At 46.9% G+C, this 21,123-nt stretch overlaps 2 protein-coding genes across 2 annotated transcripts; both read left to right on the plus strand.

The window, feature by feature from the left end:
• The first annotated feature begins 1,246 nt into the window (after positions 1-1,246).
• slc18a3b (solute carrier family 18 member 3b) lies at positions 1,247-4,114 on the plus strand. The gene has a single exon (XM_030341121.1). It carries the CDS (start codon positions 1,898-1,900, stop codon positions 3,446-3,448), a length of 1,551 nt encoding a protein of 516 aa, XP_030196981.1. The 5' UTR covers positions 1,247-1,897; the 3' UTR covers positions 3,449-4,114.
• A 770-nt stretch (positions 4,115-4,884) lies between these two features.
• Positions 4,885-18,660, plus strand: chatb (choline O-acetyltransferase b). The gene is made up of 15 exons (XM_030341086.1): positions 4,885-5,276; positions 5,520-5,638; positions 6,584-6,778; positions 9,007-9,125; positions 11,133-11,186; positions 11,940-12,123; positions 12,434-12,611; positions 13,016-13,185; positions 13,554-13,654; positions 13,745-13,873; positions 14,062-14,184; positions 14,482-14,623; positions 14,875-14,937; positions 15,038-15,175; positions 15,650-18,660. Exons 2-15 carry the CDS (start codon positions 5,591-5,593, stop codon positions 15,974-15,976), a joined length of 1,971 nt encoding a protein of 656 aa, XP_030196946.1. The 5' UTR covers positions 4,885-5,276; positions 5,520-5,590; the 3' UTR covers positions 15,977-18,660.
• The last annotated feature ends 2,463 nt before the right edge of the window (positions 18,661-21,123 follow it).

Consider the following 21,123-nt stretch of genomic DNA (forward strand, 5'->3'; position numbering starts at 1 on the left):
AAATACCAATCAATGTGTTATTCTAAATGAATGTGAAAATGTAAATTCCAAAATACAGACAGACGGATAAGTAGATTGACGGATGGATAGACGGATAGACAGACAGACAGACAGACAGACAGACAGACAGACAGACAGACAGACAGACAGACAGACAGACAGACAGACAGACACACAAATAACAGATAGAGAAAGATAATGAATAGATAGATATAGAGACAGACAGATTAATTAGATAATTCAATAATAATTTCCTCTACTTTAGCGCCACCTAGGGGATTAGTTCATGCTGTGCGCTTTGCTGCCGTACCCACACATATAACTATACCAAACCCATTTTATATAACTATACAGTGCATAATTACCCGAGAATGATATAGGCTTTATTCCAATGTCTATGATTCTGAACTGATCAAGTTGGAAGCCTCGTAATGTAGACCCATTGAGGGCCTTAGCTGCAGATGTTAATGATATAATTTTACAAAGCTGGTGTGTTGTGTCTTTAATATAAATCCATTACATTTAAAGAATTAGGCCGATTTAAGTCAACGTAGCCCAAGAGGATGTGTGTTAGTCGGATCTTAACACAAGGTGTCGCCATTGATTCGTGTGCGTAAAGGCGCGCTTCTTGCGTCCAAATGAGTTGGCTATCAAAAAAGAATCAGCAGTAGTTCATCCTAGGGTGCCGAGACGAACCATTCACTGTTGCACGTCTAATGAACTTCTAACGTACTTTTTGAGAATACTCATATTTACTTTTCAACCAAATGCTTAAAAAAGAAAAGAAATAAAAACACAGAAATCAAAACGAGACAATTTTAACAGCAGATTTTTTTTTTCTTATTTTATATTATATTCTGTATACCTGTGTGTGAATAATAACCAAGCAGTCTCTAAAAGCTGTTCATCTTCATGACTTATTACTAATTATTTATTACAATGTAGCTCTCAGTCCACCGAATAGTGACTTAATTCAATATATCTTAACTAATCCATTTCAATCTGTCAGTGAAAGTCTAATTGATTCAGAACATTCCGATTACAGGCGGCCTTATAGTTGGATTTAAGTAGGCGAATGTCAGGCGCATAGATGGCCGATTGCAGTTGAGTCATAGAAGCTTTCATTTGTGTTTGGCTATGCACGATAACTATATAACTCATCTAGTAAGAGTGGGCTAAATCCAGACAGCCCAGTGCGTAAATGGCGACTATTGCTGCTGGCTAAATAAAGTACAGCCTGCTTGTTAAATGTACCAATTGCAAAGAAGCCATTAGTTTTCTGGCAGCGCAAACAAACACACACACACACACACACACACACACACACACACACACACACACACACACACACACACACACACACACACACACACACACACACACACACACACACACACACACACACACACACACACACACAACTCAACACATACAGATAATAGGATAGAGACGGACAATAAGCATCTCGGAGTTATGAACAACTGCGGGAAAAGCGCGCAATTCCAACTTTTCCCGTTGAAGATGAGTACCACATGCCCGCGTTATTCCGCGGAAAGAAATTCCGCGATCTTCCCTGCACGTCACTGAAACAACACCGAGCGCGAGAGCGAGGAGAGCAGTGAGGAGCACTTGAGCCAAAGACCAGCAGAGACCGATGAAGCCGCCTCCAGTCGCGAGGAGCCACAGCAGGGGACCAAAGTTGCGCGCAGCTTTCTGTTACGCACTACCAAGGTGGGACCACGGGAACACCATCACACACGCACTGAACGTTTACGCACGCCTAGATAATGTGCTGCTGTACATCTCCCGCCGTGAGCTCCATGTCATAAACAAGAAAAACACAGTTGCACTTTTTGCAGAATCGGGGGGAAGAAGAGAGTAAAGAAACAGCGCAGCGATGGCATCGGAAGGGGGACCCTCCGGTCTGGCCCTGAGACTGTCCGAGATGGGCGAGAAGACCCGTGAGTTCGGTGGAGCCATCACGGACCCGCAGAAGCAGAGACGGATCATGCTGGTGATCGTGTGCGTGGCTCTGCTGCTGGACAACATGCTCTACATGGTCATCGTGCCGATTATTCCCGATTACCTGGCGGACCTTGAGAGCGAGCAGTCGGCGCACGTGCACCTGGTCCTGCACCCCAACTCCACGTTCAACAGCACCGGCCAAGCCAAGAGCAACAGGGACAATCTTGACGTCCAGATCGGAGTACTGTTCGCCTCCAAAGCCATTGTACAGCTCCTGGTCAACCCCCTGTCGGGAACTTTTATAGACCGGGTCGGATACGACATTCCCCTTTTAATCGGACTAACTGTCATGTTCGTGTCCACGTGCATATTCGCCTTTGCCGAGAATTATGCCACTCTATTCGCGGCGCGAAGTTTACAGGGTCTGGGGTCGGCGTTCGCCGACACGTCGGGCATCGCGATGATCGCCGACAAGTACACGGAGGAGGGGGAGCGCAGGAAGGCGCTGGGCATCGCGCTGGCCTTCATCTCCTTCGGCAGCCTGGTAGCGCCGCCCTTCGGGGGCATCCTGTACGAGTTCGCCGGCAAACGGGTGCCGTTCATCGTGCTGGCCGTGGTCTGCCTGGCGGACGGCTTGCTGCTGCTCACCGTCGTCAAGCCCTTCTCCAACCGCACCCGGGAGAACATGCCGGTTGGGACGCCCATCTACCGGCTCATGATCGACCCCTACATCGCCGTGGTTGCTGGGGCGCTGACCGTGTGCAACATCCCGCTGGCCTTCCTGGAGCCCACCATCGCCAACTGGATGGAGAGTACCATGCACTCCACCAAGTGGGAGATGGGGCTGACCTGGCTGCCGGCCTTCTTCCCCCACGTCCTGGGCGTGTACATCACCGTGAAGCTGGCCGCCAAGCACCCGCACCTGCAGTGGTTCTACGGGGCGGTGGGGATGGTCATTATAGGGGCCAGCTCCTGCGTGGTGCCCGCGTGTAAAACTTTCGGCCAGTTGATTGCGCCCCTGTGCGGCATATGCTTCGGCATCGCCTTGGTAGACACCGCTCTTTTACCGACGCTGGCCTTTCTGGTCGACGTCCGCTACGTTTCCGTGTACGGTAGTATCTATGCCATCGCGGACATCTCCTACTCCGTGGCGTACGCCATGGGGCCCATCGTGGCCGGGCAGATAGTGCACAATCTAGGCTTTGCGCAACTCAATCTGTGCATGGGTCTTGTGAACGTGCTTTACGCACCGGCCTTGCTGTTGCTCTGCAACGTGTGCCAAATGAAACCGTCCCACTCGGAGAGGGATAACCTGTTGGAAGAGGCTCCGCAGGGTCTGTACGACACTATTAAAATGGAGGAGAGGAAAGGTAAAAAGAAGGGCTATAGTTCATCAGGTAAATGCCTGGCGGTCGACGAGAACGGGTTCGACCCGTTCAGGGCACAGAGGTCGTACTCGGAGGAGTCCTCAGAGTACACTTAGTCGGTCCAACGGGCTCGTAGATCCTCCGAAACGTTCAGTTGGAGAGATAGGAGGCGAGAGAGACAATGTATAGCCTATCATTTCCACTACTGTGTGTTTACTGATGTGCAATATTAACACCCAATCACCGAGGTCACGACGAGGGTGTGACCCGTTTCCAAAGTTGATTTATCGTGCAGAACGACGTCTGTATGTAACGTTTGTCATGGACGTGTAGTTTGGGTTTTTGTGAGAGACCAGAATCAGCTATGAATATGACTATGTGTGCATTACAATATAGAGCGAAAAGTACAAGATTTTAGTAAAAACTATAGGGGACCAACTATCAGAAGCACATTTTCCCACTGAAGTAGCCGATATATTTTAGTCTTTGCTTCATTTTATAACTCGGTATCGAAGGCTGAACTCATGTTGTTTCGTATTTCGTCAATTTTAAACTTTTGGACCTGTCTGTAATTTTATTTTTTAAGTCTTTGAACGTCTAAAATGAAATGTATCATTGTCAAAAAATGCATTTTTTGTACATATGTGGATATTATGCACAATGTAAATGGTTGAAATACATGTGGATTGTGGACCTAAGCACATTTGTTCTGCACTGTGTGTGTGTGTGTGTGTGTGTGTGTGTGTGTGTGTGTGTGTGTGTGTGTGTGTGTGTGTGTGTGTGTGTGTGTGTGTGTGTGTGTGTGTGTGTGTGTGTGTGTGTGTGTGTGTGTGGGCGCGTCCGTTTGTCTGTGTGGACTGGGTTTTGGGAGGATGTTGTGTGTTTGGTGTGATCTTTTCTTCCTGAAATGTAGCTTAATAAATGTAAATGAACCCAAAGCATGTGTGGATTAATTAGCAGTTTGTGTTTATTCAGAGGAAATATCATCAAAATGTTTCCAATTAAATGGGATTTAATCTTCGAAGTATTTCCCACCAAGTAAACACCATGCGTCGTAGGACGAAGCACAAAATGAAAAGCCTCATTATGTTAATATTATAAGGTTTATTTTTTAATCAGAATTAGGCCTACACCTTTAAATAGTTTTATTGGGCTATACATTTGATCATATTCGGGCATCATCTGAATAATTTGACAAGAAAATGTGGGGGTGAGAGAGAGAGAAAGGGAGAGAGAGAGAGAGAGAGAGAGAGAGAGAGAGAGAGAGAGAGAGAGAGAGAGAGAGAGAGAGAGAGAGAGAGAGAGAGAGAGAGAGAGAGAGAGAGAGAGAGAGAGAGAGAGAGAAGAGAAACAGAGAGCGAGAGAGACTGCGAGATACAGAGACACACACATATATATATATATATATATACACATATATATATGTGTATATATATATTTATTTATAGAGAGAGAGAATATGTTGAAGAGCAAAAAGCCTCAGAAGGCCTGATATTAGAACCTAATAATAGAATAATTTTTTTAAGAAAATATGCAAATACATGTACAAGAATAAAGGAAAACTTGACCAGAAGTTGAGTCAAACTTGAAAGAAAGTGTACCGTCATCCTTATCAAATGATCTTTCAAAAGAAGGAAAGAGGAGGCCAGTATGCCTATTCTGTACTGGTAGCGGGCACTGGGAGCGAGCTGTGAGCCAGCTGTCAGATGGAACAGGAACACATCTCGATGGGAGGAGTTTCCTGCCCCAAGGGGAAGGTTGAGACGAGTACCTTCACCGTCTTTCCGAGGCGTGTGTCCGCTGCGCGTAAAAGCTGACGGTGACGTGCGGGACACGGGAGCAGGAGCGTGGAGATGGGACCCTACCACGGCACGGGCATGGGAGGAAATGGCACTCACACCCCTCTGACCACTTGAGCAGGACAGGATAGCCACCAGTCTTCAGGTAAGCGGAGAACTTATTTTAAAATTCTCTGTTACCTATTTTGTGATATTCGTGAAACTTTTATAAGCTGAGTATCCGGGATGGAGATAATGCACAGCTGAAATACACTGGAGTTATGTCGGACACTTTAGCTAATTAATGCACCAATTTCAGATAGTTTTCTTCAATCTTTCTTATTGTTTTCATTTTAAATGTCTTTGTTAATATTTTCAATGCCTGTTAATTTAAATGTGTCCCTTGTAGGAGCTTATAGGCCAAGACTCTAGAGGTTATCCACGTTACCTTACCGTGAGCGCGTTTGACAAACTGTCACCATGCCCATTCTGGAGAGAGACGCGTCGAGGGACCCGGCGGAAAGTCAAGTATGCTAAGAGAGACTGTTTCATAATGTTGCCATTACAGAGGAAGTTTCTTTTTTTAATCTAGTATATTTATTTGTTATACATTGTTGTCGGTTTAAAATCGCAGGTTATTTAATTTTGGTGAAAGGGGGATATTCCAAATGTGTCCTTCTCCATAAACGTTTTTTTTTCTATTACAATTTTCTACATCAATATCCCATGCCCACGCTTGGTTTTCAGTCATCAATTTGAGGTATGAGGAGTGATATTATTGTATAAAGGGATTTTCGTTAACCACAGGTCGTGTCTCGGTTTGGTCCGGGGCATACGTCGCTCTCCGTGGTCCTGAAATAAGCGCGTCTGGAGCAGTTCTCCCACTCGCCGCTAGGGGCGTTTATAGATAAATAGCACTACTTCATCACAGAAACAATTAGGCTGCAGAATTACAGAAATCAGTAATTCATCTAATGTAGAAATATATTCTACTAATGTTCAGCAGTTATTTGGAATAACTCGTGGGATATGTATAGTATTTCTAACCAGAAAGAAAGTCCTGCTCACAAAAAAAATCCAACTGGAGGTTTTAACTACAACCAGTTCGAATATGTAAATAAATAAGTGCTGGATGAGGAAGAATCAATTAGCATCTTCGTTGTGTTGGGATGACTTTCAGGTCCCAAAGGGCGGGATTCTTCTTTTGAGATGCATCCTCAAGCCCTTTCAATGAATTATTAAATTATGTTCTAATAATAGGAGCATGAAAGCAAAAGTGTTCGTTTGTGTGTGTGTGTGTGTGTGTGTGTGTGTGTGTGTGTGTGTGTGTGTGTGTGTGTGTGTGTGTGTGTGTGTGTGTGTGTGTGTGTGTGTGTGTGTGTGTTACACCCCCGTTAGCCTTTTAACTAATGAGTTAACGTACTGAGACGGTGATGGCTGGTGATCGGTGATCCATGTCTCTCTCTCTCCCAGCATGCCTTGCCCAAGGTCCCTCTGCCCCCGCTGAAGCAAACCCTCGACATGTACCTGAAGAGCATGGAGCACCTGGTGGGGAAGGAGCAGTTCAGCAAAACCAAAACCATCGTGGAGAAGTTCGGGGCCCGCGGGGGGGCCGGCGAGACCCTGCAGAAGAAGCTTCTGGAACGGAGGGAAATGACGACCAACTGGGTAAATAGTTCATTAATCATAATAATTATTGATTAAAGCTGCAAGCAGCATTTTACGGGTGCCAAACCTAAAGCCGACCAATAAGACCCTGTCAGAACCTTAAGACCCTGACAGACCATTAAGACCCTTACGCAGACCATGAAGACCCTGTCAGACCATTAAGACTGTGACGCAGACCATTAAGACCCCGACATGGGCGTGGCCTGTGAATTAAATCACCACAGTTCATAGACAAAATATTTGACAAATATCTACAGGATTTCATGACTGTAGAAGAAAAAGGTCAGAAAATATGTCCGTCCAAAGTCTGCATTTTCAGTTAATTGATATGGCTCCCCCTATCTCCCGATATGGATACAATTTGGATGGTTTCATCTTGACCCATGTGCCTTTGACCACCAAGTTTGATGATGATTGGTTAAAGTTCACCTTGCCTTTTGGCATTAAGTTAATTTGACACGATTTTGAGCCTCTGGCGGCCATTTTGTTTCGTCGATCAACTTAATTTTACTTGAGCAGTTGTAACTTTGGTCCCCAACAGCCACTAAGTTGGTCCCACTCAAATCAAATATTTCGTCGATGAACTGTGGTGATTTAAGTCACAGGCCACGCCCATTTCGATGCCACGCTCTAATTGGAAATATGTGGACTTCATCTTGTTTGGAATTTGATTCTGAACAACTTTTGCATTGGACTCAAGATCCTAGGAGTCCATTTTGATGTTGATATAAGCCTTTAAGTCTTTATGCGTTTTAAACCACACCCTTTATAGAAGTCAATGGCTCCTGGGTATTTTAATCTTCATTGTACAGACTTCGCTTTATGTCAGATTGAAGACGTTGGTCCATAGATGATACGTGCTAAAGGATTTTTGTCTAAGTGAAAGACCTAGGATCCAAGTTCAAGATAGTTGTAAATCTTTCCAAATAAAGTCATAGTTTCTTGGGGCCTATTTGTTCACCATGAGGATATGCATGTCTAAACAAAGTTTCATGACTCTAAGTCAAAGCGGTTATGAGATAAGTTTGTTCAAAGTTTGCATTTTTGGACTGTTGCTATAGCGCCACCTTTGGGCCTATCAGTGTAATTTTTGCTCTCTGTTAATCTTGAGTCAGCCTCTACAGCTGTAGTAAGTTTCATAAAAAACGTGCGAGCGGTTTAGGCTGTGTAAGTAAAACGTGGCGGAATAATAATAATAATTGAACGAATAACCCTAACCCAACAATGTTAGGAGTTTTGGGGAAAACTGATGTATCTGGATAATCAGCATATTCTAGAGTTTCTAGCGGTATAGATTTAGATAAAAACACTAACAATTACAATAGGTTGCCTTCGCACTTTGTGCTTGACACCCTAATAACGTTATAATTCATATTTGTATGTCGTTTTCCCCGGATAATGACAGAGATAACTGGCAAAGACAAACTTAGGTGGACCGACGGAGAGATAGATGGACGGACAGATAGACAAACTGACCAATAAACAGACAGACAGAACAATAGACAGACAGACAGTCATAACAATCGATAGACAGACAGACTGACAGAAAGACCACTAAACAGACAGACAGAACAACAGACAGACAGACAAACCGACAGAGATACAGCTACAGGCTGATAATGTTCAGGATTTGGAACCGAGCAAGAAACAAAACACTTAACAAATAAAACAAAAGTTATTGCAATGACTGATGAGTGTGACCTCACTATGGCCGTCCCACCAGCCACACCCTCATGTATTGGTTCCTCAAAGGTTGCTACCGCTCAGCGACATCCATCACAGCCCTAGTCCCCCCCACCCCTCCCCCCTTCTCAGGCCACCTCCTGCCAGCCTCAACTCTGAATGCAAAGTTTACCAAAGCAAGGGCTGATGCTGATTCTCTCTCTCTCTCTCTCTCTCTCTCTCTCTCTCTCTCTCTCTCTCTCTCTCTCTCTCTCTCTCTCTCTCTCTCTCTCTCTCTCTCTCTCTCTCTCTCTCTCTCTCTCTCTCTCTCTCTCTCTCTCTCTCTCTCTCTCTCTCTCTCTTCTCTCTCTCTCCCTTTTCGCTCTCTCTCTCTCCCTTCCCTGTCTCTCTCTCCCTCCCCTCTCGCTCTCCCTTCCCTGTCTCTCTCCTCCCTCCCCTCTCTCTCTCTCTCTCCCTCCCCTCTCTCTCTCTCCCTTCCCTGTCTCTCTCTCTCCCTCCCCTCTCTCTCTCTCCCTCCCCTGTCTCTCTCTCTCCCTCCCATGCAGATCTATGACTACTGGCTCCAAGACATGTACCTGACCAACCGAGTGGCTCTGCCCGTGAACTCCAACCCTGCCATGGTCTTTCCCAAACAGGCCTTCCGAGATCGGAAAGACGCCCTCAGGTATCCTCAATGCTGTTCCAACACGTTCTGGAATCCTGTGATCTGTGAATGTGGTGCCTTTTTCTGTCCTTCTTTCCTTGCCTGGGAAAGTGGTTATGGTGGGAACATTTCCTGAAAAAACGTAACGTTCATTATCCAAATCAGCCAGCATAATCTAGCAAAATTGTCTATTTTGGTGTTATGAAGAACACCAATATGCATACAGATTATTTCCCAATGTTTTTTTTCCCACTTCATCCTTTTATAAACTTGAATTCTGTCTCCCACAATCATATTCAGATGCTCCTTCATGGTTACAAAGTATATTTTCGAGGGGTTCAAGACAGTCCATTACAGTCTCAGAAATATATTAGTACATGCCATCCTACCCAACATGTACAGTTCCCTGTAATAACAAAGGCAATGTGGGTGGTTCATGAAGCTCAGGCATATCCTTTACACAAACTTTGTTTGATAAAAACAAAGCCTTAAGCTATTGTTTATTCCCTCACAACTTTCTCCACGGACTCGAGTCCAGGTTTTATTTTCACTCCTAAAAGGTTTTTTACAGAAGTTATGCAGTTTATCGTACCTGGCATCTATAGGAGGAGAGGTTTCTGTCAACAGAAGGGTCTGTCAAGGAGGCATTGCAACCCCAATTACACAGTGTAACCTTGGATATGGGAAGAAGAATCTTAGAGATATAATTGACCATGTCTAAGAGATATAATGACATTAGAGTATAATTTCCCCTATCTTAGAGATATAATTTCCCCTATCTTAGAGTACAATTTACCCTGTCTAAGAGATTAAACCATGAATTGAAGGACGTCCAAATGTCTGAAGAGCTCTAGTGCTGGTGGAACGAGGGGTTTGTTGTCATAGATCAGAGCCCCTGATATGTAGCATACCCCTGGCTGCAGATGCCTTCCCCTCTGCCTCTCATTCGATGATCTGTGGCCCGACCAGAACGTCTGCGGGCGCACCTGCCTCACCAGCGCATAGCGGCAGTCCCCTCAGCCCCGTTATTCACCGTTAGCTTCTGTCAGTTCGCCCCACGCTAAGTGAATGTTTCCAGAGCGCCGCTGGCAGCTGGTGATACCCTGACAGCGCCACTTAGCGGGCTGGCAGTTACGGAGCAGTGGCTCTCTGCGTGGAGCACTCCGGCGGACCGTCGTTTAGGTGGGGAGGGGGGGTCCCGGGGGGGGGGGGGGGGGGGGGGGGTATTGACCCGGCCCGGGCGTAATGGGAAGAGACAGATGACGCACAAACCAGGGTCTGACAGGGCTTTTGGGTTTGTCTGCTCGGGCACGCCTCCTCCTCCTCCTCCTCCTCCTCCTCCTCCTCCTCCTCTTCCTCTTCTTCCTCCTCCTCCTCCTCGCGGACACACTCCTTGCTCACACACAGACACACTACCGAACTCACATTGATGCGCGCGTGTGCGCTTACATACACACATGGATGCATGCTAACATACACATACACACATGGATGCACTCAAACACACACACACACATACACACACACACGTGGATGCAAACAAACAAACGCACGCACACACACACACACACACACACACACACACACACACATGGATGCAAACAAACACACTCACACACACACAAACCCACACACATGGATGCACACAAACACACACATGGATGAATGCAAACACACACACACACACACACACACACACACATGGATGCATGCAAACACACACACACACACACACTCAAACACTAATATGCAGGCAAACATACACACAGACACACACACTCAAACACATATACAAAAATGCTGTCCTCCGCAGCTCTGTAATTGACTCCAATGTGATTACTGCTGCGGCTCCTCCAGCAGATAAGACCTTACGCAATCAGATCCACGTCCACAGCAGCCACAGACAGTTTACATGCTCCTGTTCAACGTCTCATTCAGGCTTCCCCCCGTATGAGGTACAACGTATTTGTATGGTGCCGAAGTTTAGCACACGCCCTCTTTTCTGACTTTGTGTCCTTCTTTTGCCAGATTCGCTGCTCATCTCGTCACGGGGGTGTTGGAGTACAAGTCTCTCATTGACACGTAAGTTTACCCCCCCCCCCCCGGCTCTCGGTACAGCCTGACTTCCTGTTCAGGTTCAGTACAGCTGCCGCCTTTTCTGCTCCTATTTCCTCTCCAGTCAACCGGTTTTCGTTGATGTGGCTTTTGGACACAAAATGCAATATAAAGATTTATTTATCGTACACAAGCCATGTTGATCCCACACGTCACATGTTTATCCCCCTCTTGAAAGTGAAGGGAGCGAGAGAAGTACGATCCATGTTTTTTTTGCTGCTCCACCGACGTGGAGTTCAGCTTTTTCTCGGCTCAGAGGTCACACCTCTCGGTTGTGCTCATGAGGACTATGTCGCTCAACTGGTAGAGCAAGGCATCGACACTGTCAGATTCACACTGGGCCCAATCACACGCTGATAATGTATGCATCGACACATCAGCATTGTCCAAACGGATGACTGGGAATGGCCAATTTTTTAAAAGACCGGACCTTGGTCGGCATTGGCTAAGGAGGTAGAACGGGTTGACTGCCTATCAGAAGATGGCCAGTTCACCCCCCGCTCCATCTAGCTGAGTGTCGAGGTGTCCCCGAGAAAGGCACCTAACCCTCACTGCTTGATTGACTCCGCCGTCGGTGTGTGGACGTGTGAACGGGTGAATGTTTGCAATAATTGTAAAGCGCTTTGAGTGGCCACTGGTTAGAACGGCGCAACATAAATGCAGTCCATCTCCGACGTGCTGCGTGTCTCTGACGGTCTGGTCGTACCGGGGCGCTCTCAGACAGGCGCTGGCCGTGGACTACGCCCGGGGCCAGCTGGCCGGCACCCCGCTGTGCATGCGGCAGTACAGCCGCATGTTCACCTACTACCGCCGGCCGGGTCACACGGCCGACACCCAGATCGAGAGCCCCGCCGCTGCCGCGGCCTCGGAGCCGGAGCACATCATCGTGGCGTGTAAAAACCAGGTGAGGGCCTCAGAATGTGTGCACGTGACTCCTAGGGGTCAGGGGTTCAAAAGCATCCGGAACATATAGAGTGTGGTTTCTAAAAAAGCACTGCATGTCAACTATAGTATAAAGATAAATGTTATAAGGAATAGTCATAAGAAAGGGAGGTGGCCTGTTTATAAATAATACTGCATCTAATAAATCTGTTGGACCTTACAGAGGTAAAAACAGATAACAAAATCCGTGCTGATTAATTATCCCAATGACTGAATGAGTTTCCCCGATCAATATCTTATGAAATGTGTTAAATATTCCTTCTTCTCCCTAGTTCTTTGTGTTGGACATAGTCTCCAACCTAAAGAGGCTGAATGAGATGGACATCTTGTCCCAGCTTGAGAAGATCGTGTCCATGGCAGAGAGATCTCAGGACAGTCTTCCCCCCTTCGGCCTCTTCACCTCCGATGGCAGGAAGGAATGGGCTCAAGCCAGGGACGAACTCATTAAAGGTCTCCACCATCACACATAAATGTCCCACTAAACTGTTACAGATTATCATAATGATAATAAAAAAGCAATATTGTGCTCATTAGCCACGCATGACAATAAGGGTCAAGATGGGGTTGGCTTGGCTCAGGAGGTAGAGCGGGTTAACTTTTAACCGGAAGGTCGCTAGTTCGATCCCGGGCTCGTGTTGAGGTGTCCTTCAGCAAGACACCTCACCCTCACTGCTCCTGACGGGCTGGCCTTCGCCCTGCATGGTTGACTCCGCCGTCAGTGTGTGTATGAACCGTTGCAAATGGCTTTGGATAGATGCCTATCCATGTGTCCAAATGTGAATCAACACGGACAGTCGCTCGGACCCCCCGCTCCACAGCTAGTCTCATGAGGACCCCCTGTCCCTCTGGTTCAGACCCGACCAACAGGGCGTCCCTGGCGCTGATGGAGAGCTGTGTGTGCGTGGTGTGTCTGGACGAGCCCACCAAGCTGGAGCCCAGCGACACCAACCGGGCCCTGCTGCTGCTCCATGGAGGGGGCCGCGACATGAACGGCGGCAACCGCTGGTACGACAAGTCCATGCAGGTAGGGGCCGGCGAAGAACCCTCAGAATGACAGAACAGGACAGGCCTTCTTCGCCTGGTGGCCATCTTGGTTCTAAATCTAAACGCTAGCTGGGTGGTGCTTTGAACCAAAATGGCCTCCGATGGGAAACTGAATGTGAAGTGCAGAACTGCATTTAGTTCCCCCCCCACCCAAAGAAAGATGGAGTCAAGATGAAGCCAAGATGGGGGAACTGAATGTGAAACGTGGAACTCTGCATTCAGTTCCCTCGACCCAACAAACGTTAAGAACCAAGATGGGGCCAAGAGGGCCGCTCGCTTATTGAGGCCCTTAGAGCAGGGATGCTGGGACGCATTGCTTTGCTCTTACACAGAAATATGCCCTCCCAGTATGTGGTAGGAATGGACGGCGTGTGCGGCGTGCTGTGTGAGCACTCGCCCTTCGAGGGGATCGTGATGGTGCAGAGCTCAGAATACCTGCTGAAGTACATGTAAGTACTGCACGCATTGGAGAATGAAGATGATTCCAGCAATGCAAAGATCAACGTGTCCGAAATGTGCTCGTGTGTTGTTTTGATTAGGACAAGGAGCCCCTCCAAGATGGCGAGGTCACTCAGCGTGACGGATCTTTCTCCACCGAGGAGGCTTCCCTGGAAGTCCAATCCTCACATCCAGGCTCTCCTATCAGGCTCTTCAGATAGGCTTCAGAGGCAAGGAATACACTGCTACACAGACCTAACCCAACTCACATCAAGTACTACACTACTGAACAGACCTAACTTAACTTATTTCACGGAGTCAGCAGCCCGAGACTAATCAGACAACCCGGATTTAAGCCTTATGGTGAATATTTGTCTGCAAGTTATTTATTTTCCAACATCTTTTTTTATCACTCCAGGCTAGTCGCTAACCTTGATATGGACGGCTACAACTTCAAATTCTACGGGAAAGAATTCATCAAGAAGCAGAGGATGAGTCCAGACGCTTACATACAGGTGGCGTTACAACTGGCCTTCTACAGGTACAAACACACCGTCACACAAAGACTGTACTCCTCAAGGTGCCCTCAAGGGGTCGGTTTAGTTCAGGAGGTAGAGCCGGTTGACTGGCAACCAGAAGGTTGCTGTGTTGAGGTGTCCCTGAGCAAGACACCTAACCCTAACTGTTCCCAACATCGCCTTGCATGGTTGACTCCGCCGTCGGTGGGTGAATGCGTGCATTAACCGGCGTAAGTCGCTTTGGATAAAAGCTTCTGCTAAATGCCGTAAATGTAAATCATTAATCAGGGTGAAGGTAACAGGCTTTATGGTCTTTTCAGATGCAACGGCCGGCTTGTCTCCACCTACGAGAGCGCCTCCATCCGCCGCTTCCAGGAGGGCCGCGTGGACAACATCCGCTCAGCCACCCCCGAGGCACTGGCCTTCGTGAAGTCCATGACGGATGAAAAGCCGGCTCTCAGTGTGAGTCACTGTTCTCACTTTGGCCTTAATAACAGAGCCTCACTCCATCTCACCGTTCGCCGTGTCTGCCTAAATGATTCAGCCACCTCCTCCCCTAACCTTTGGCGATTGAAAAAGAGCATGGGTCCCCATTAGCAGAACAGGGGGCTTTTCAGCGGGTTTTTACGCCTGGAGTACACAGCATCTCTTCAAAGGCGCACCGCACTGATACGTTCGGTTTGTTTATCCTTTTGTCCTCTGACTTGTTTCAGGATTCTGAAAGGATGAAAAGACTGAGGGATGCCATAAAGGCCCAGACTGACTACACGATTGCAGTGAGTGAGCTCCGTTAGATAATGTTACTTCTCCGTGACTTCAATAACATGACATCGTGTCACACCGCTAACAGTTCAGCCTCAATTGTTTGTTTGGAAGGCCATCACAGGGATGGCCATAGACAATCATCTCCTGGGGCTTCGTGAGATGGCCAAGGAGCTCAAGATGGAGCAGCCGGATATCTTCTCTGATGAGACGTACCGGGCCAGCAACCAGTTTATCCTCTCCACCAGTCAGGTGACTGCTGTGATCACATGATCATATTTGTATGTTTTCAGTTGTGTGTGTGTGGGGGGGGGGGATTCTTGTCAAGTTGTTCCCAGGGCTATGACATTTTACAACACTAATAAAAAATATGTTGTTGCAAGATGTTGGCACCCAGCACAATCTAACAAAGTAGCACTGCTTGCCCTGTGCAAGAGCAAAACAAAACACTCCCATGAAAATAAAATGCACATAAAGCAGCTGGCACATGCCTAAAGTCCAACCATCCAGAATAAGCCAGCCTGCCCCTCTATCATCCTCAGCTCTTTTCATGGTTGCCGGTTGAAGTTCTGGTCATGCCCAAAGGACACTATCTAAGAACACATGCTGTGTCCGCCAATGTTCTCTTGTGTCGCAGCTTGTTAGAATCCTGGGTAGAGATCCTCAGGTCCTTCCCCCATTCCCCAAACCCTATCGAACGCTGCGTCCTCCACCCCTCCCTCCCAGGTCTCCACAGTGATGGAAATGTTCTGCTGCTACGGCCCCGTGGTGCCCAACGGCTACGGGGCCTGTTACAACCCCCAGGCCAACCACATCGTCTTCTGCGTGTCCAGCTTCCGGGAGAGCACCGAGACCTGCTCGGCGGTGTTCACCAAGGCACTGGAGCAGGGTCTGCTGGAGATCAGGGACCTGTGCCATAGAAGTGGTGCTGCTGCCGCCGCCGCCGCTGCCCCCAACACCGCCACCCCCCCCACCACCGCCACCCCCCCGGGGTCCAGGGGGACGGGACGCAGCCCGGCCACCAGCCAGGGGGGCAAAGCCTCAGGGAAATAAGCGTAGTGAGAGTGGTTCCTCAAGATTGACCCGTTTGTTTTTAAATGCTCCAGCTTACAGGTCTGGATTTTAGGGTAGGCCCGTTTTGAGGGACTCGATCCAGAGATCCAGAACTGGATCAAAGGTACTTCGACCAATCACGACACAGTGTTCATGAAAGCACATTCCCTCCCGGTGATATAACCGAGGCAAGTGACTTTAATGCATAGCCTGAGATAGTTTTGCGATTGATCGAGATATTGAACTAAAGTCCAGACGTGTAGACTGGAACATTTAAAGAAATCCTGCTGCCACTCGTCTGTTCTGAGCGACCAAATAGAGGTAGACACTGCCCTGACCGGTGCTCCACTCCTCTCAGCAATCCTAGCCGTAGTTTTAGACTCACCAGTGTGGTCGTGTGCGTATTATCTGTGCAATCATGTGTGATGAACACATAACCTCAAAGTGTAAAATGCAAAGCCTTAAAAATCTCAAATTATATAGATATATATGTTATTTATGTGTACATGAAAAGTATAATTACATTGTATGTACAGCTAGTGGGACCTAGGTAGACCAAGGTAGATCAATAGGGGCTTCACACTGCTCTCACCTTAGCCCCAGATAGGCTAACGTTAGAGCCAAGGCTAAGATGGCCCATGGCGTACCTCACCCACGTTTCTGCTGGCTCAGAGGTAAGTGCCCTGGTTTTGATTGATACCGATTTCGGATCCGTGTTTTAAGCAATTTTTTGGAGTTAGCGGCGAAAGCCGAGAAATTATTTTTACCATCGTGTGAAAACCCCAATGTAGACCTATGTAGATCTTGGTGGATCTAGGTGGATCTAGACCGATCTAAGTGGACCTAGAAGGATCTAGGAGGATAGGTAGACATAGGTGGTTCTAAGTACACCTAGGTGGATCTCGGTGGATCTAAGTAGACCTAGGCGGATCTATGTAGACCTACGTAGGTAGATCTAGGTACACCTAGGTGGATGTAGGTAGATCTAGGTGGCTCTAGCTAGATCTACGTAGACCAAGGTGGTGCTAGGTGGGTCTAGGTAGTCCTAGACGGATCTAGGACGGACATTGTGTCCAGGGCTGATCTGGCAAAGCCCGTCAGACTGAGCCCGCGCTGCTCAGCTGCTGCCGTTAGGAATCTAAAGCCATGGCTGCTTTCTAACCACTGATGCTGATTCCATGGTCACCGCCTCCGCCAGGGGGGGGGATGAGCCCAGCTATATCGGTGTGTACGCTGTCTGTGACACGGGTTAAAGTGTGTTTGTCTATTCCATATCCAGGAAGTGCAATATATATATATATATATGGATGTATATCTATGCATATTTGTCGCGTGTCAAATGTATCGTCATTCGTCATGCAGTGTTCTGCTCCGTGTTGTTGACTGATGTGTTGGTTTAGGCTGGATAGAGGTAGCCTCGGATGTTATGGTAGACGTCATCCCTCTGTTACAGCTTCTACACATCCAGAGTCGCCGTTCAGGCAGACTGAGGGGTGGCGGGGTAAACTATGAGGGGGTCGCGTCTGCAAACGGCCACCTACAGGTTTAGTTCGAAGAGAATGATTCGGAACAGATTACCTATCCTATGTAAATGTCAATCACGCGGGGTATGTTGCGATATTATACGTATTTTTCTCTAAATGAATATCCCGTAATCCGAGCAATAGTGTGCATTAGGAACAGTATTAGTTTTATGTCAGAATACAGTGGGGGGGCTGGGAGAGGCAAACCACTGTGTCTTTGTTCTACTGGGGATTCACACTAATGTGTGTCACACTTAGAGGTAGAGCTTAAATAGTAATTAAATTAGTATATTATATTTTTTACTGTGGATGTGTGTAATAATTACACCGCTGATACAACAAGGGTATATTTGCAATTGAAAAAATTATATATTAGATCCACGCATGCCATGGTGGGTGAAGACATTGAATTGAATTTGTGTTGATCTGTATTTTTAATATAAAAACATGCGTTATTCTCAATGTAACATAATGTCATGCATGCTGCTTTGGCCAGCCCAGATCTTTCTTCATGTTGTGTTGTTCCTGGCTATTGACGATACAGAAGGCAGGACACAGGCCACAACGTGGTCGGATCACGCTTTTATTTCGTGATGTAGACGTCGAGAATGTGAAAGTTTGAGGGCGACTAGAAAGTCAATGTTAAAACGGATCAAGGATCTATATTATAGGGGCAACATTGGGAAAGATCCAAAAGCCTTGCCTTAAATGTAACAGATGTATTTATCTTTAAATACATTATTTATTAAATAAATAAATGGAACTGAGCCCAAGAGAAGATGCTCATCTCGAACACTGTGATGCTTTGTGAAGTTTGTCCTTCACCTCTCTGTGTGACGCATAATAATGCAGAATATGAATGTACTCATTCTGTTTGTCAGACGCATTCCCTCTTGTAAACATGGTCCAGTGAGAAGCTGTGTGGTATTATGATCATGATGCACTTATGTATGCTTCGTAAACTGACCTCAATATGCCTAGCATGACGAAAAAATAGGAAAATAATCCATTTATTTTTTTAGGCTGAAAGTTTATTTTTATCCACATAAATTATATCATCTAATTCTACTTGCTGTTTAGTTTATCTGTTTGTGTGAAGAGTCACATGTGGTAATGTCCTGTCATAATGGATATAAATGAAATAAAACGCCAACAATCAGACTTTGTTTTTTGTCATTTTGTCTATTTTTCAATCATGCATTTTAAATAATGCTGGAACACGATGGAACGATGGAACAGACTGCGTCAAATGATAACTCAAATGTTGGAGAAGTTGAGAGACCAGATTGCACGTTTTAAAAGACATCAACAGATAAACCAAATGTCCTTTTCAATTAATCCACAACCCAAATGTACTCACACTGTGCAACATTATGGCGCTTAGTGTGATGTAGTCAAGCTCCAATGAAAAAACACTGGTGTCATCATGCACAACGATGCTACGGCCAACCTTATTCTCAATAGGCTGTCTGGACAGCGACCGCTGGAAAGGACTCCACAGATGGACACTTTTGTCACATTGGTTCCAGGATTTAGGGACAGACCCAAACTCTCCTCCCCACTGGAACCAAGGCCAGCCTGCCCAACACTTGTCCCCCCCTCCCCCAAGTTCCCTCCCTGAGCCAGCACTCAAACAATCAGCAAACCTCTTTGTGAAAGACTAAACTCCCGCCAAACCTTTTCACAGCCGACCCAAACGGCAAACACTTTCCAGGTGCTTCTGTTCAACTCGGCCAGACCCAGGCGGTCATTGATGAAGGAGGGGAGTTGGGTTAACAGTGGGGGGGGGGGGGGGGGGGGGGCCTGAGAAGCAGCGGTTGACAGGCCCGCCACCCTTGATGGATTGCGGCGAGCCAACCTGCCGATGGACGACGGGGAGGACATCAGCGCTAACAGGAGAGAGAGAGAGAGAGAGAGAGAGAGAGAGAGAGAGAGAGAGAGAGAGAGAGAGAGAGAGAGAGAGAGAGAGAGAGAGAGAGAGAGAGAGAGAGAGAGAGAAAATCTAGCTAACCTCACCTCGGTCTAGCTTAGTTGCAAGCGATCTATATTTGAATAAAAACTGACATAACTAACTGAAGGTCCCTCAACCCCGTCTCAGACTCAGACTGGCTCCCAACGTCACGCAGACAGAGGTTGGCTCTCCTGGTTGACCCTGGTGTCTGCCCGTCAGTGACAGCAAGTAACAAGAAATTCTTGTTTCTATGGTTAAATAAAAGAAAATCTTTGCAAAGTATACTATAGAAAACCACTAATTTGTGTAAAACGTAATTGATTTCAGCGGGGTAAATCCCAACAATATAAATGATTATAAATGAAAATTTTCATTATCAACCCATCGGATAATGCAGCAGGGGTTAATGTCTAGTGGATACTGGGGTCTACTGATCAGAAGACAGTCGATAGTAATACTGGGTTTGATACTAATCAATGACACAGTAAGACTTGTGGCAGTAGCACACAGCAGACCACCCACACAAAATACGTTCCACTCATCGCAAATCCTCTGCTAAATCATCCGCTCTAATTGAACATCATCTAATGCTTAAGGAAGTGACAGGTAAGCCTACACCACAAGCGTCTGAAGTCGCTCCGCAACCAATTAGTGTCAGTGAGGCTGCCTCCGTGTAGCGCCCCTCTGCAGACTTTATGCGCTGATGTGACAGAGAAGGGACCGTACTGAGGTGCCGCCACCCGCTTTGAAACCGAAATTGAGCTTTTTCCTCGAAAAAACGGATGAGCAAAACACACACCTGCTGTCTGGGTTTCAGGTATTGAAACACTGAGAATTTAAAGGAAATTCTGAAAAAATCCCCAGTCACCGTCATTCTTAAAATCTTTCAATTAAGGCAGGGGCCTGCAGCCGTCTGGTCGCCCCTCGCAAAGGGATTCTGATAATGACCCTTCTGGCATTTATGAGAGAAGTGCTCCCTGGGAAGAAGTTCCACTTCACACGCCATCTTGGGGCCTAATTGGCCAAGAAGCAGGGCCCCATTAAGGAATAGCTGGCAATATGGTGGTTCATACCCAGCGCAGAGGGCTGGGCTATCCCTTCAAACATTTTCAAATAAAAAAGTTATATTATATATAAAAAAAAAAAATTGGAAACGGATTGGTATGACAGCACCTCTTACGCACTTTTAAATGCCGATATTTAAAAATAAAGAGCCCTGGTTAAATTGACAGCTGAAATCAATTGATGGCTATTCATGGCGACGGTAATGGCAGAGCATTCACGGAAGATGAGGACCATTATGAGATGATAGACGAAGATACGATAGACGAAGTCTGGATATTTACAAGTGGCTGCTTTTTCATATTAATTGCCCTGAAGTAATATATTAATACTCCTAGGCACTGCTGCTGTTCTCCTCCACTCATCAATAAACATCTGCTCATCGCGGATCCGCACATGAAATACAAGGGCAAGAAACCGAGGTTCGCTGTGGAGAGAAGTCACGCAGTAATTGCGTACAGCTGCGACGGAGCGGCACGCTTAAAAACACTTTCCCCGCACGCGGTCGTCGCCTCCTCCGCGGTTTTGACGGGTTTTAATGAACGCTGAGCACGGTCGACAAGTTGGCACCTACTCATCTCCGAGCGAGCGAGCACGCACCGCCGCCTCCA

Source organism: Gadus morhua, chromosome 18, assembly GCF_902167405.1.
Source record: "Gadus morhua chromosome 18, gadMor3.0, whole genome shotgun sequence".
Lineage (NCBI taxonomy): Eukaryota > Metazoa > Chordata > Actinopteri > Gadiformes > Gadidae > Gadus > Gadus morhua.